The 12,876-nt window shown below is 40.9% G+C and overlaps 1 protein-coding gene across 1 annotated transcript in view; it reads left to right on the top strand.

Annotated features, from left to right (window-relative positions):
* Positions 1-2,033: 2,033 nt before the first annotated feature.
* Positions 2,034-12,876, top strand: part of LOC150083724 (calcium-activated potassium channel slowpoke-like) — a 668,330-nt gene continuing 657,487 nt past the window's right edge. Inside the window, 1 exon segment of the mRNA XM_090378165.1 lies at positions 2,034-2,638. Coding sequence (XP_090234291.1) covers positions 2,294-2,638 — 345 coding nt within the window. The 5' untranslated portion in view covers positions 2,034-2,293.

The raw sequence follows: 12,876 nt of genomic DNA, 5'->3' as shown, positions 1-12,876 counted from the left end.
TTTAACCCCGGTGTAAGATTGTGCCTCCGAGGCCATTGCTACTTTGTCCAATGCAGCGCTTTAGCTCTTCTATCCCATTCAAAAATAAAGCGTGGCATTTTAGTGTACCCACCCTGTTGCCCCAACAACGTACATAACACTTTTAAGTCTCCACATAGTTGCCATTCGTGATCTTGATATTTAATTTTCTCCAGAATCAACTTTAGATTGTCATAAGTTTCTTTTAAGTAGACTGAATGAGCAACTGGCACAGATCTGTACTTATCTCCATTATACAAGAGAATACCTTTTAAACTAGTCTTAGAAGAGTCTATAAATAGTCTCCATTCACTAGGAACATATGATGGAGCTCCTAAGGCACTTATTAAACCAGCGATATCACTGCAATATACGAGAGGACCTTCTTATGAAAATTACTCTATAAACTCCCTTTCACGATTTCTGTACCAGGAAAATGACGTACCTGGACCAAGTAAGTTCTTCGCTTGAACTCTGGATCCAAGAATTTCAGCAGCATACTTTGGAAGACCAAAGTCCCTTACTAAATCGTTCAGTTCGACTTGCGTGAATTGCTGTGGCGTTAAAATATTTTCAGGTTGATAACATTCCTCTTCACTAAGCTCTTTAGCTTCTGCTTCGGTGGAAGATGTGGACTCCAAAGTTTCTGGTGGAGGTTTTACAGGCAGATCAGGTCCATGCGGAACCGATCTTATGGCTGACGGTAGATCTGGATATTTGATGTCCTTTTTATTTTTTGAATCGTAACCTTTAACGTCACGTACACAAAGGCAACATTCGGCATGGCTTACTGGCTCGCGCCACACCATAGGAATAGCAAATGGCAAACGCACTTTTTTTCCTCGACTCCATTTTCTAAGATGTTCGACACATGTATGGCATAATACGATTTTTTGAAAAAATCGGTAATATTTCGCCTCTGCTTTACACGAACAAAACAACCACATATGTAACAAAATATGTTTATACACTTTCTGGTTGCCACACTAAAAGAAAACTAACACACAATGAGAGCTCACGACGGTTTTTACAGGAGTACTGTGACCGCACAAGGGATGTGCCACTTATATAGGCTCTGTGGTTGAGTGGACTGTACAAACGAGTGAGTGCATGCTCAGACAAGTTTATCCCGTAACTACACGCAGGAGTCTCCCAGACTCCACTCGGAAAATAAAACTCTGGGAATCACAGATGGGCCGGAAGAGCAGGCTGGGAGGCCGTCTACCTTCCTGGGTCAAGGTCGGCTACCTTGCAGTGTGTGTAGTTACGGGTTAAATCAACATGCACAATCTGTTGTATTTGAGGCAAATATTTGATACTGATTACGAATATAGGGGTATAAAACATTTTAAACCATCGCAGAAACTATAGTTATGTACGTATTTGCGTATAATACCTATAGGCAATATTTTGTTAATGAATTGTGAATCTTTACGTGATAGAAACAAACGGACTTCGGTTTAGTAATCAGTAAACATGCAAAAATAACTTCCACATACTTTTACTCAAACATCAGATACACTGTAAACCAGTGTTATCAGATAATAATTCTTTTCTGATGTTTGATGTTTGCAGGGCAGGGAAGAGAGAGAGGCGACCCTCTCTCTCTTCCCTGTTAAATTTATAATTTAATAAATTTACCAAAATCTGGTAATGTGTGGTGTTTTCGAAGCTACAAGTGCATACGGGCCGCAATTTCCGAAATATATAAACCATAACTGCCATCAGATATGCACTAATAACAAAATGAGGTCAATTTTGGCCTCTTCTAAGAAAAGAAAAGAAACCTGCCCATTCAGTGCAAGCAGTCTCCTTTGTCACAAGCAAATTCATTCGATTTCTTTCCGGCACATCTGTTGCCATGTTAAGAGCAGTTGCAGAAAGCTTTGGGCATCTACGTTTGGTGCAGTGCATATTGTGCGCATGCGTAATCTTTCACCGAACAGGCACACGGAGCAAGGGATGCTCTACGAGGGAATCTGCGCGGCTGACGTGGCCGTGGCAAAGAGCAGTAGATAGCCGACTTCGTTCAGCGTCGGACGGCGTATTTCGCCATGGCTTCTGCGTCGACCGTTAGCGTCGATTTGCACCTTCTCCGTAGTAAGAAACAGCATCAGCAACACCGCAGCGCGTCCTTATAACTCCCCCAATGTTGCCGAATTCATTCCCCGATCCCTTATTATGACAGCATCCCTGTGACCCCTCCCCCTCAGAGACGATAGCCTTGTCGCATTCGTGAGGCCCGTTATCTCGTAGCAGGCCTAGTGTTGCCGCCATGTCGGCCACGGACGACACAGGCGTCCAAGAAAGCACAGTTTTGCCGACTTTAAGTGCTCGCGATGACTGTTTGAACGATCGGAAATGGTGGTGCTTCTTATTGTCCAGTGTCTTCACCTTTCTGGCGGGCCTTTTCATTATTTTGCTATGGCGGGCCTTTGCCTTTCTCTGTTGTCGAAAAGAAAAATCCGGCCCGGGGACAAAAATGCAACGAGCCGAAAGAGACCAGAAAGGGGGAAAAGTTCCTGGCGCGGGAGTGGCTAATGAGATTGGGTTTATGACCGAAGCTAAAGACTGGGCTGGAGAACTGATCTCTGGTCAGTCCACTACGGGAAGAATACTGGTGAGTACTTAGACGAGCTGTCTCTTTTTAATGAGTTTTGACCGTAAAAAAGCCTATAACATGTTTATGAGTGTGTATTTAAGAAAAACCTTCTGCGTAACTTAGCTGAACTTCGCTCGAGGGTTTTTAACTTTCGATGATAATTGAATGTAAAGAACCTGTTGTGTTTTTAGCATGCATTTTAAATATTAGGCAAACATGGCGCGAGCAGAAAATGTCATAATTTACGCCCACTCAGAAAGAGACACGGTGTGTCGATTGGGCTATTTATGTTTATATTTCCAACAGATTTTCTCGCTGAATGATCAATGAAACTGTGGTCAACTAACAGGAGAATATCGATCTCTAGTAAGAATCAGGGGTGTCCCCTCAACAGAGAAATAAATTTATAATATAATAATAATAACCTTCTATTAGTTTTGAATCATCCAGATTCTTGTGAAAGTGTTTCATAAAAAATACCTGACTTTCCAAGTAGTTTTTAAGAAGCCATGAATGGTGATTATCAAACACGCGGAAAGTTAAGAACAATCTGTGCGTGACTTTCGTGACTTATACGCACGAATACCAATCAAATTATATAAGCTAAAATATGTCAACTAGTACCATGAGCTTCAAGGGCGAAAAGCGAAAGACACATCAGTCAAAGAAATATGTAAAATACGTCACACGTTTTGTTCATATCAAATACAAACATTCTTGTGGAAAAGAATGAGGTTAGTTGCGTGTACCGAGGGGCAACCGTTGGCGATTAAGCAGAGCATTTATGCATTACTAATACCATAGCAACTTATGCAATTACGACTGTCTTTATCCAAACAAACCGAGCGAGTAGAAGCTCCTTTTCTTTGGGTTCGCATGAGCTATCATAGTCAGATATCGCTTCAGTAAGTCTTAAGCACGTTTTAGAATAGACAGGAAGAAATGCATAAACACTAGTTTTTGGGACAAAGTTGAAACCCATTGAAATGCTTATAGAACTGGTTGTATAGCAAGCAAATACTCGTATATCTAAGGAGGGTAAACATCCTCAACTACTTTTCTGAAGCGTCAGAAAAGAAGGGAGTATTTATGTCATCAATCTGAACTGTCTCGATTGCCTCAAGAAATATGGAAAATGACCTTGGCTGGGTGTTCAAGATCTTCACCAGACTTTTTGACACTTGTCAATATTTATTGAGGCCCAGAGCAGTCAAAATACTTCTTTATGATGCTGAAAAAGTTAGAAGATAAAGACTTCAGCAAAAGCCATGGAGGTATAATCGTTTTTACAATCAATGTCCTACGGAAATTCACTCTTTGGTGAATTATTTACCGAAAACTGTTTGAAACTATTTCAAGTTTCAAATACGTCACTGCGAAAAATGTAATAATAACTCGCTGCAGGCTACTGTGATAAGAAAGAGGAAGGAGACTACGATAAAGAACACATTTCAGAAAGATTCGGGAATTTATATAAATAAACGTTCTTTATTTTGCGCATGAAATAACTCCATTTACGGGAAATGCAAATTGTTTCTAAGGGGAAAGATGAAAGGATTTTGCATATTCCTGTTTCGTTTGATAAAGAATAAATGCTCGTGTAAGTCACGTGACAAAAGTCATCAGGAGAAAAAAAAAAAGCTTCATAAAACTTTCAGCAGAATGTTGAAAGCATCGCAGTAATGAAGTGTCCAAGAAAAGTGTTCCATGTGTTGGAAGCAGGTGTTAGAGTCGTCAGGGTGATGGGTATGCCACTCCTGTTTTGGAACAGCTGCCATTACTAGGAATGGAAAGAGCGCTATGATACCCTCAAACAAAAAGAATATTTTTTTTAAAGCGCGGTTCGGTGAATACATATGAACAACAAATCTCTTCAGGTGTTTGGTAATGGAATTTTAACCAGAACATTTTTCACGATTTGTCTCAGTTTTGATTCAGCTCAGTCCTCGTAAGATTCTTTACATCATTTGACTATAATACTAATGCAAAAAAAAAAAAAAAAAACGAATTCTCTTTAATGCACACTTCAGCGTAAATATAAATATATAGCAAATCCTTTCGGTTTTGTAATAGTATATTTTTTTGTGATTTGTCTTGGTTTTAATTTAACGTGTTCTTCTAAGGTCAAATCAGTTTTAAATATTTGATAAAATTTGAAAGGAAAATAAAATTATTTTTTCAAATAATTATTACTAAAAAATTACAATCTACTCAAAAAACTGTATTTAATTTCAATGACTATTTTTGTGTAGCATTTTCATATTTCGTAATTAAAAGATTTCGCTTTGTTAAAAAATATCATTTTTTTTAATCAGAAGCCGATATAATATCGATTAGCGATTATTTAATACGCGAATTTCGCCATAAATATGTTATGTTATACATTAAGGGGTTGAGATTTTTACTACGAGCGTACATAAATAAAATTTGAATGTTTTAGTAATTAAGGTGTAATTTGTAATTAAAGGAAATCGTGGAAATATTAAGGATACCAATTCCTTTCATATTAGTTAAAAATACAAAATTTATCACAAGGATTATACGACATTAGCTTACTTAATCCTAGTCATTTAGTTTGCTAAAATTATAGATGTTGCTTTTTTTTCTTTTTTTACATTTTCTCTGCTTGCAGATTTATTATTATTTTATTTTTTTTGCTTTTTGTTTATCTGAAGCGATTTTTTTAATATTATCACAAAATCAATATTATTATAAAATTAAATGTAAGATTATTAAATAAACAAAAAATATTTAAAATAAAATAAATAAAAATGTAAATACACTTTCAGCTTTAAGAATTTCATGTAATTTGTTCCTTGTAACAGCTTTCTAACAAACACTTGTAACCTCCTCATTTGCTATATGAAACAATCCAGTCAGAAGTTTCTATTGTGGAAACCCTCTAACAAGTTTATTTGAGTAAATTCCTCTCTGACACGTGATAAATCGTAACTATAAGAGATTCTGGCCCTCTGCCAAAGCTCGATAGATTTATAAAAAACGTAAAACTTGTAGCTAAGGAGGCCAACGCCAATAATTTGTTTTCACAAATAGCGGCCAGTGACATTTCAAAGAGAATTGCTGAAAAAATAATTTAGAAAAATTCAAAGCGACATTGTTTTTTATAGGACTCTGATTCCAAGATTTATTCTTTGCTAAAATGGCTTCACATCTACGTAATTTTTTCAGTTCGTACGTGAAACAGCACACCAATTGTGACTGGCCTAAATGCCGCAATTATATTCATTTATTAGTCTTAATGCACACCTCATTTCACGAAACGTGAGATAATATATCACAGACTTCACTACGAGTGCAAATGAAAATCGTTCTGAAGGCGAATTGGAATATATTTTCGCTTTAATACCACACCACCCAGAAGCAATTTAAACACGAGCGAAAGTTGATAATTTGGAGTTAAAAATCTAGTTTACATACCGAAAATAGAACTCCTCTAATTTACATACATTTTTGATTTTGAAAAAGAGAATGCAAAAAATTAGTGTTCATATTTTTGATAAATCTACCGATTAAACAACAATATTCGATACTGCTTCTTCGGGACAATTTTTTTAGCAGAAAAAAAAAAAAAAAAAAATCCGAAAAAGTAAAGGTTTCCCATTAATAAAAAAGACAGGCAGAATTTCAGAACAATAAACGATCAGCTACTAATTAAAAAAATAAAAATAAATGTGATTTCTTTTTATAAGGGGAATTACAGTATGTTTTAGTTCCCGTGGAAGAGCTAAGAGGTGAAGGTTGGCTTCACCTCTTAGCTCTAAAGTCTTAAGGAAAAGCTACCCAATATGAATACTGTACTGTCTTTCTTATCAAATTATTTATTTTATTCATCTATTTATCGATTAAACAACTTATAGATTATGCTAAAAGTATATATATATATATATATATATATATATATACATACAGGGTGATTCACTACCAGTGCGACACACTTGCAGGAGGTGTACGGGGCACAAAGACGAATCGGAATCACATAGCATTGCAGGGTCCAAATGCCTTCGTCATGCGGTAGAGGACGCTGAATGGGAGGTCGCATGAACAGCGATCCCGCTGGAAGTCAGCATTTGCGAACCGTTTCTGTTGAAGAAACCAAATAGCAAAAGTCCTCCGGAGTGGATAATCCGCAGGCTCCAATGATTGGACGCGTTGCAGATGGTATGAACTCATTTGGTTTGTTGACAGTATCCTCCATACAGTGGATTGGGAAATACCCAATCGTTTGCCTATCGCTCGAGTACTCGTACTCGGATTGCCTTCTGCAAGACGTAGGACATTCTCCTCATTGTCTGGCGTCCTCGTCGTTCGCTCTCGATTCATGGTACCTCTCGTGAAACAATCAGTCTCACGTAACCTTCTGTGCACACGTGCGAAAATCGTATGATGATGAGCACGCCTGTGCGGGGGAACGTTCCTGGTACAAGCGCAGAGCTGCGCGCCCGTTACAGTCCGCAGCTCCATACGCGAAGTGCATGTCGGCCAGTTCAACGTTTGAATACTCGTCCATCCTACTGCCACGGGAACCGGTTCGCAAATGCTGACTTCCAGAGGGATCGCTGTTCACACGACCTCCCGTTCAACGTCCTCTACCGCATGACGAAGGCATTTCGGACCCTGCAATGCTATGTGATTCCGATTCGTCTTCGTGCCCCCTACACCTCCTGCAAGTTTGTCGCACTGGTAGTGAATCACCCTGTATATATATATGTGAATATACACATATACGTTTCATTACATTTATATTTACGCCAATACAAAATGATCGTTAACTGAAACGAATTTCGCCTTAGCGTATTCCGTACATTATCATTTAAAAATATAGAAATTACAGCTGGAAAGTTAAAAATACATATTATGTAGTTATATTTAGGTAACAACATGCCATTAGACCACGCCAGTTGTTTATACAGAGTTATTCAATTGAAATGCAACACGGTTTGTAAAACAACTACATGTATTCAAACTAATACAGTGGCTACAGACATGTGAGGAAAATCGTGGAGTTAACGAAAGCGAACTCAATAGGGTCATCTAGATGAGAATAGTTTTATCAAGGGAACACAGCACAGTTTTGTAAAAGGAAAATGTTGTTTTAACTAACATGATAAAATTAAATAAACAAGTCATAAATTATTATGACTTGTTATGTGAATCTCAGCAAAACATTGAAAATATTCTTAGATGGATTACAGAATGGCTACACGACAGGAAGTAAGGATGAGGTAGGGTTAGAAGTGGGAGTCCCTTGTGGGCTTTGACCGCTCGTGTTTCTGATTATGTTAAATGACATTGAGGAAAGGAGAGAGAGAGAGAGAGAGAGAGAGAGAGAGAGAGAGAGAGAGAGAGAGAGAGAGAGAGAGAGCGATGTCAAAATAACCAGCCCCATTGGTGCTGGCCAATAACCACCTTTCAAATCCTCGCGTTATCACGCAAAATCACAGCAGGCATCAGCGCTCCTTGAACACTATTTGGACTGATTTCAGGGATGGCTAGTTAAGTGGAAAATACGTTTTAATGCAGCAAAGTGCCAAGTTTTATACTTGGAAAATAACAACCGCAAAGTAAAAAAAACGGATTTCTGAGTTATTATTATGGTCAGACATAAATTCTGTGTGCAGTGCAAGAAGGCAACTGGAGGGGCCTATGGTGATATGGAAGCGTATGGTTTGATAAAGGAAAGATAGGGAGAGGCTATAATTTTACTGCTTCAGGAAACTGTGAGACTGCATTTGGAATGCTGCGTGCAGATATGGAAGCCACATCTAAAAAAAGACAGTGGGCTTCTTTAAACGATCCAAAGACAGGGCAACCCGTTCAGATTCGTTAAAAGGAGCTCATACGATAACTGCAGAGCCCGTTAGCCGGGGACTGGGAAGCAAATCACTAAAGAAGTAAACAAGCAACTGACCCGGACATGGTATTCATTTTTAGTATAATGACCAAAACCATTTACACACTTGTCACATCGCTTTATCAATTCGCTTTATCAGTTGCTGTCGTAACTACACTACCCGACAAAATTAACAGAACAAAATGTTTTCACGAATATTTGATTGTGGATTGTGTCGCTGAAGGCGAATATTTGATATAATGGGCATCTTGTCATGAAAATTCCGGGTATCCAATAGAAATCGATCTACCACCTCACAGAGCCGTACATTATGCAAATTATTCATGCGTATAAAACACTAGTGGTAATAAAAAAATAAAACCACATCGCTTCATTTCCCTTTATTTGGCTTTCTCAGTGGGATGGCCACATTTCCAATACGCAGGATGGCAAGTCATCGTCGTTTTGATGATTCTTAGAGATGGCTAGCCGTTGGACGACTTGAAGCCGGAATGTCGCAGGCGGAGGTGGCTTAATGTGCCACGCAGTGTTGTCTCGGCACTATGGAAACAGTCCCAGGAGACTTGAACCATTACAAGAAGAGCTGGCCAAAGTCGCCCGAGTGATACGTCAACCGGCTCTAATAGTAAGACGGAACTCTACGATGTCCTGTCATCACCTGTCTCTCGAGGTTTTTCTGCGGCCACAGGTGAAACATTTACAACCGGACTGTGTTAGGAAGGCTCAATTCAAGTGGACTCTACACAAGGAAGCCAGTGCTCTGTATCCAATTAACTCCAAACCACCGCAGACCTAATGGAAACTGGTGCCATGAACAAGTGACTTGGAGCTGACAAATGGGGTAGAGTTGTGTTCTTTGAGTACCGCTTTAGCCTACAAACAGATGCTAGACGTTATTTCCTCTGGAGACAACAAGGAATTAGGTATTAGGTATTAGGTATGTTCGGGGTCTGACGGCACCTGGGATTTCTCCCATCTCCGCATATGTTCTCTGTATCGGACAAGCCAGAGATTTAAAAGTGTGAGGGATATGTACTGTGTAGTTTGTTGTGCCCATTGTTCGTCCGGCCTGTTAGCCGCCGGGCCCCTAGTGAGACCCGACGTTACCAATACCTGCCACAGGGAGGCCGGCCGGGTGTTACCAATATTTGTACTCTGGCTGGTCTTGCCACTTACTTTCCTGGGATTTCAGTGGCTAGGACCAAGAAAAAAAAAAAAAAAATCGAGGTTGATATTAGTGATACTTTACAAGTTAGTATTAATAGTGCGCGACGTGGGGCTGTGCGGCGAAAGTGAGTTTTAAAAACCAAATAGGTTCGGGCAAGAATTTTGATGTTCTCTTTTGATTTTGACATGTAGGGCTAAACGCTGTGCAAGACAAAAGTTTGGGGGGAGGATGAAGACTGGGGGGAAGAAATTGGAAATAAGGGGCCGACAGAGTAGATGGCCCCTTCAGGTAGTGAGGCATGCCCGTGCCCCACCAGAGTGAAAAAATTGGGGAGGCAAGGAGAGGCAAGCCTCTCCTCCCCAGGAGTTTGGAAAGAAAGATCCGCTCAAGAGAGTGCGGATTTGGGTCGCCAGTAGGCTGTTCCGGCGGGAGAGTGCCACCGTATGTCGTCTCCATCAGTTTGCAGGCCCTAAAAAACTGGCCGTTGAGTCTCATCTAGGTGGGACACTAATAGGGGGTTAAATCTGGATGTCATCCTTCCAGACCGCATGTGGTCTGGGGCTTATTTTCTGGTCATTATCTTGGGGTCATAATCAAGTCTACTGGCTGTCATTATGGGGTTTTATCCCTTTCGTGATGTTTGCTAGTCCTTACACTACCTTTTGTCATTATGTAGTGGGTCTATGCTGCAAGGTCTTGGGGCAGTGTCCCTTTGTTCTGATGTCACGACTATTTAAAGGTGTTTTTTCGCTTCTATTGGCGGTAATCATGACTCTTGTAGTTCGACAATCTATTGTCACTTGTCTTTTCCTAGTGCATTTTGTAGTCAATCCAAGGTCTGTATAGTCGGTTCCTCTGTGTCGTCTCGCTGCTATTTGCAGTTTTGTTTTGTCTCATTCCGTTAAGGTCTTCTGTATATGGCGGCTAGTGTTTGGCGCCTGGTAAATAATCCCTGGGCAAAATCAGTTAAGGCTAAATATTCTTCTTGTGTATCTAGTAGATGTGACTCGAGATCCCTCGGTAAATAGTGAACTCTAGTTATTAGTCTGCATCTAAGGTCTTCGTATTGAACACACTCAAACATAATGTGCACCCAGCTTTCTTGTTCCCCGCAAGTACAACGCGGATCCTCCACTATTCCCAATGCTGTAAGCTTTGCATTGAAAGCCCCATGACCCGTAAGGAGGCAGGTCGTGTAAAGTCCGGGTTGCAGCCAGGTTGGAAGAATGGGGTATACTCTGTCTACGTCCGGGATGAACTTTTTGGTGATGTTCCCTTTTGTTGTGTTTGTCCAGTGGTATTGCCAGGTTTCTTTTAGGTATTTCTGCAGCCTGTTCTTTTCAGCCTTGTGGGTTGCATTGTTATCCACTGTGTAGTCTTGGTGGGTGCAAGGCATTCCTTTGGTTATATAATAGGCTATTCCAGTACGTATGATGTCCAGGTCGAGGGGAAGGGCTCCGGCCAAGACCTGTAGGGCAACAGTGCTAGTGGTGCTACAGGCTCTGGTAATGGTTAACAGGATAGTTCTATGGATTGAGTCGATTATGCGTCTATTTACGGCGGTTGATGCCTTGTGATACCAAACCGCAGAGGCGTATGTTATAGCTGGTAGGAATGTCGTTTTATAATATAAGGAGAGCACGCGACGTTTAAGTCCCCAGTCACGACGAACCACACGTGCTAACAGTGCAGAGTACTTCCTTATCTTTGTTCTTAAATGTGTGAGATGCTGCTTGAAGGAAAGATTACAATCTAATATCACCCCCAGGTACTTAAGCTGGCTTTGGAGTTTCACTGTGGTGTTGTTCACCCTTTATTTGAGGTGGCCTGTGCAGGTCAAGGGAGCCTTTCAGTAAGATTGAGGATGTCTTAGTTGGTGAGATTTTTAGGCAGTGTAAGATGGTCCAGTCCTGTAGTATCCTGATGGCATGGTTTGCTTTTACCTCCAACTGGGTTCTATTGTCGGCAGCAATTTTCAAGATTAAGTCGTCGGCAAAAGCTTGGGTTTGGACGTCACCAAGGTCCATGGCCAGGAACTCATCCAAGACAATGTTCCACAACAGCGGCCCCAGGACAGAACCCTGGGGGCAACCCCTGCAGACACGGCGGTTTACCCTACCATAGGATGCCACGACACTAATACTCCTGTCGGTAAGGTAAGACTTGATAGTGAGATACAAATTGCAGGGAAGGTTGGCCCGCCTTAGCCTTGCCAGGACACTTGGCCACCAAATGGTGTCGAAAGCCCCGGCAAAATCTATGGAGATGATTAGGTAGTATTTACTGTTGCAACTGGCCACACCGTGCAGCAGATGTCTAAGTGCCTCTACTGTCGAAGACTCAGGCTTAAAGCCGAACTGGGTAGACATGTGCAGTTCAGCACTCTTGTAATGTGTGTCCATTCGGGCATATAGCATTCTCTCAAATAGTTTGCTGATCACTGGTAGCAAAGCTATCGGTCTGTAAGTGGTTGGCTGTTGTGGAGGCTTCGTGGGTGTTTTTGGGATCAGCTTCAGTCCCGCAGTCTTCCAGTTTCTTGGGAAGATGCCTTGATGCAAACAGTTGTTAAACAGATTTAGAAGGAGTTCGGGGTCAGATCCGTTACTTTTTTGACAATTTCCGGTTCGAGATAATCGAGGCCAGGGCACTTATTATTTCTTACGTGATTTGCCGCGGATTTGATGTCATCTAGCGTGAACGGTGGTTCACGGGAGTCAGTGGTGTATATGTCATTTTCTTGGCATATTCTATGCTGTTCAGGTGAAGTAGGCATGGCAGTCTCCGGGAAAATAGTGCCCAGAATATTTGTGATTGACTGTTGCCATGTGGTGGTTTGGCTCCCCTGTGGTGTCAATGTGGTAGAAATAACTTCCCCCCTGGGGAGTTTGTTTGTGATTATCCTATAGACTACCCCCCATGGCTCATTATTTCCTGTTATGCCTGCCAAGTTTTCCCAGGCTCTTTGTTTGCTCTTGTTTATCGCATCCGTATATCTGTTTCTTGCTTCTCTATAGTGCTCCTTTAGTGTCTGGACCTCAGCAGCAGGCCATGTGCGTCTTGCCCGTTGAAAGAGTTTTCTTCTTCTCATGGTCTCCCTTCTGAGTTGCTGGATCTCGTGAGTCCACCACGGGACTGCTCCCGGTTTGGGATTTCTCCTCTTCATTGATGCTTCACTCGCCGCAAGTATTATTTCCGTTACCCTCTTTTGATTCTCAT

The sequence above is a fragment of the Mastigoproctus giganteus genome, chromosome 7, assembly GCF_048544385.1.
Source record: "Mastigoproctus giganteus isolate SK-2022 chromosome 7, ASM4854438v1, whole genome shotgun sequence".
In the NCBI taxonomy this organism is placed as follows: domain Eukaryota; kingdom Metazoa; phylum Arthropoda; class Arachnida; order Uropygi; family Thelyphonidae; genus Mastigoproctus; species Mastigoproctus giganteus.
This window is presented reverse-complemented; position numbering and strand designations above follow the sequence as displayed.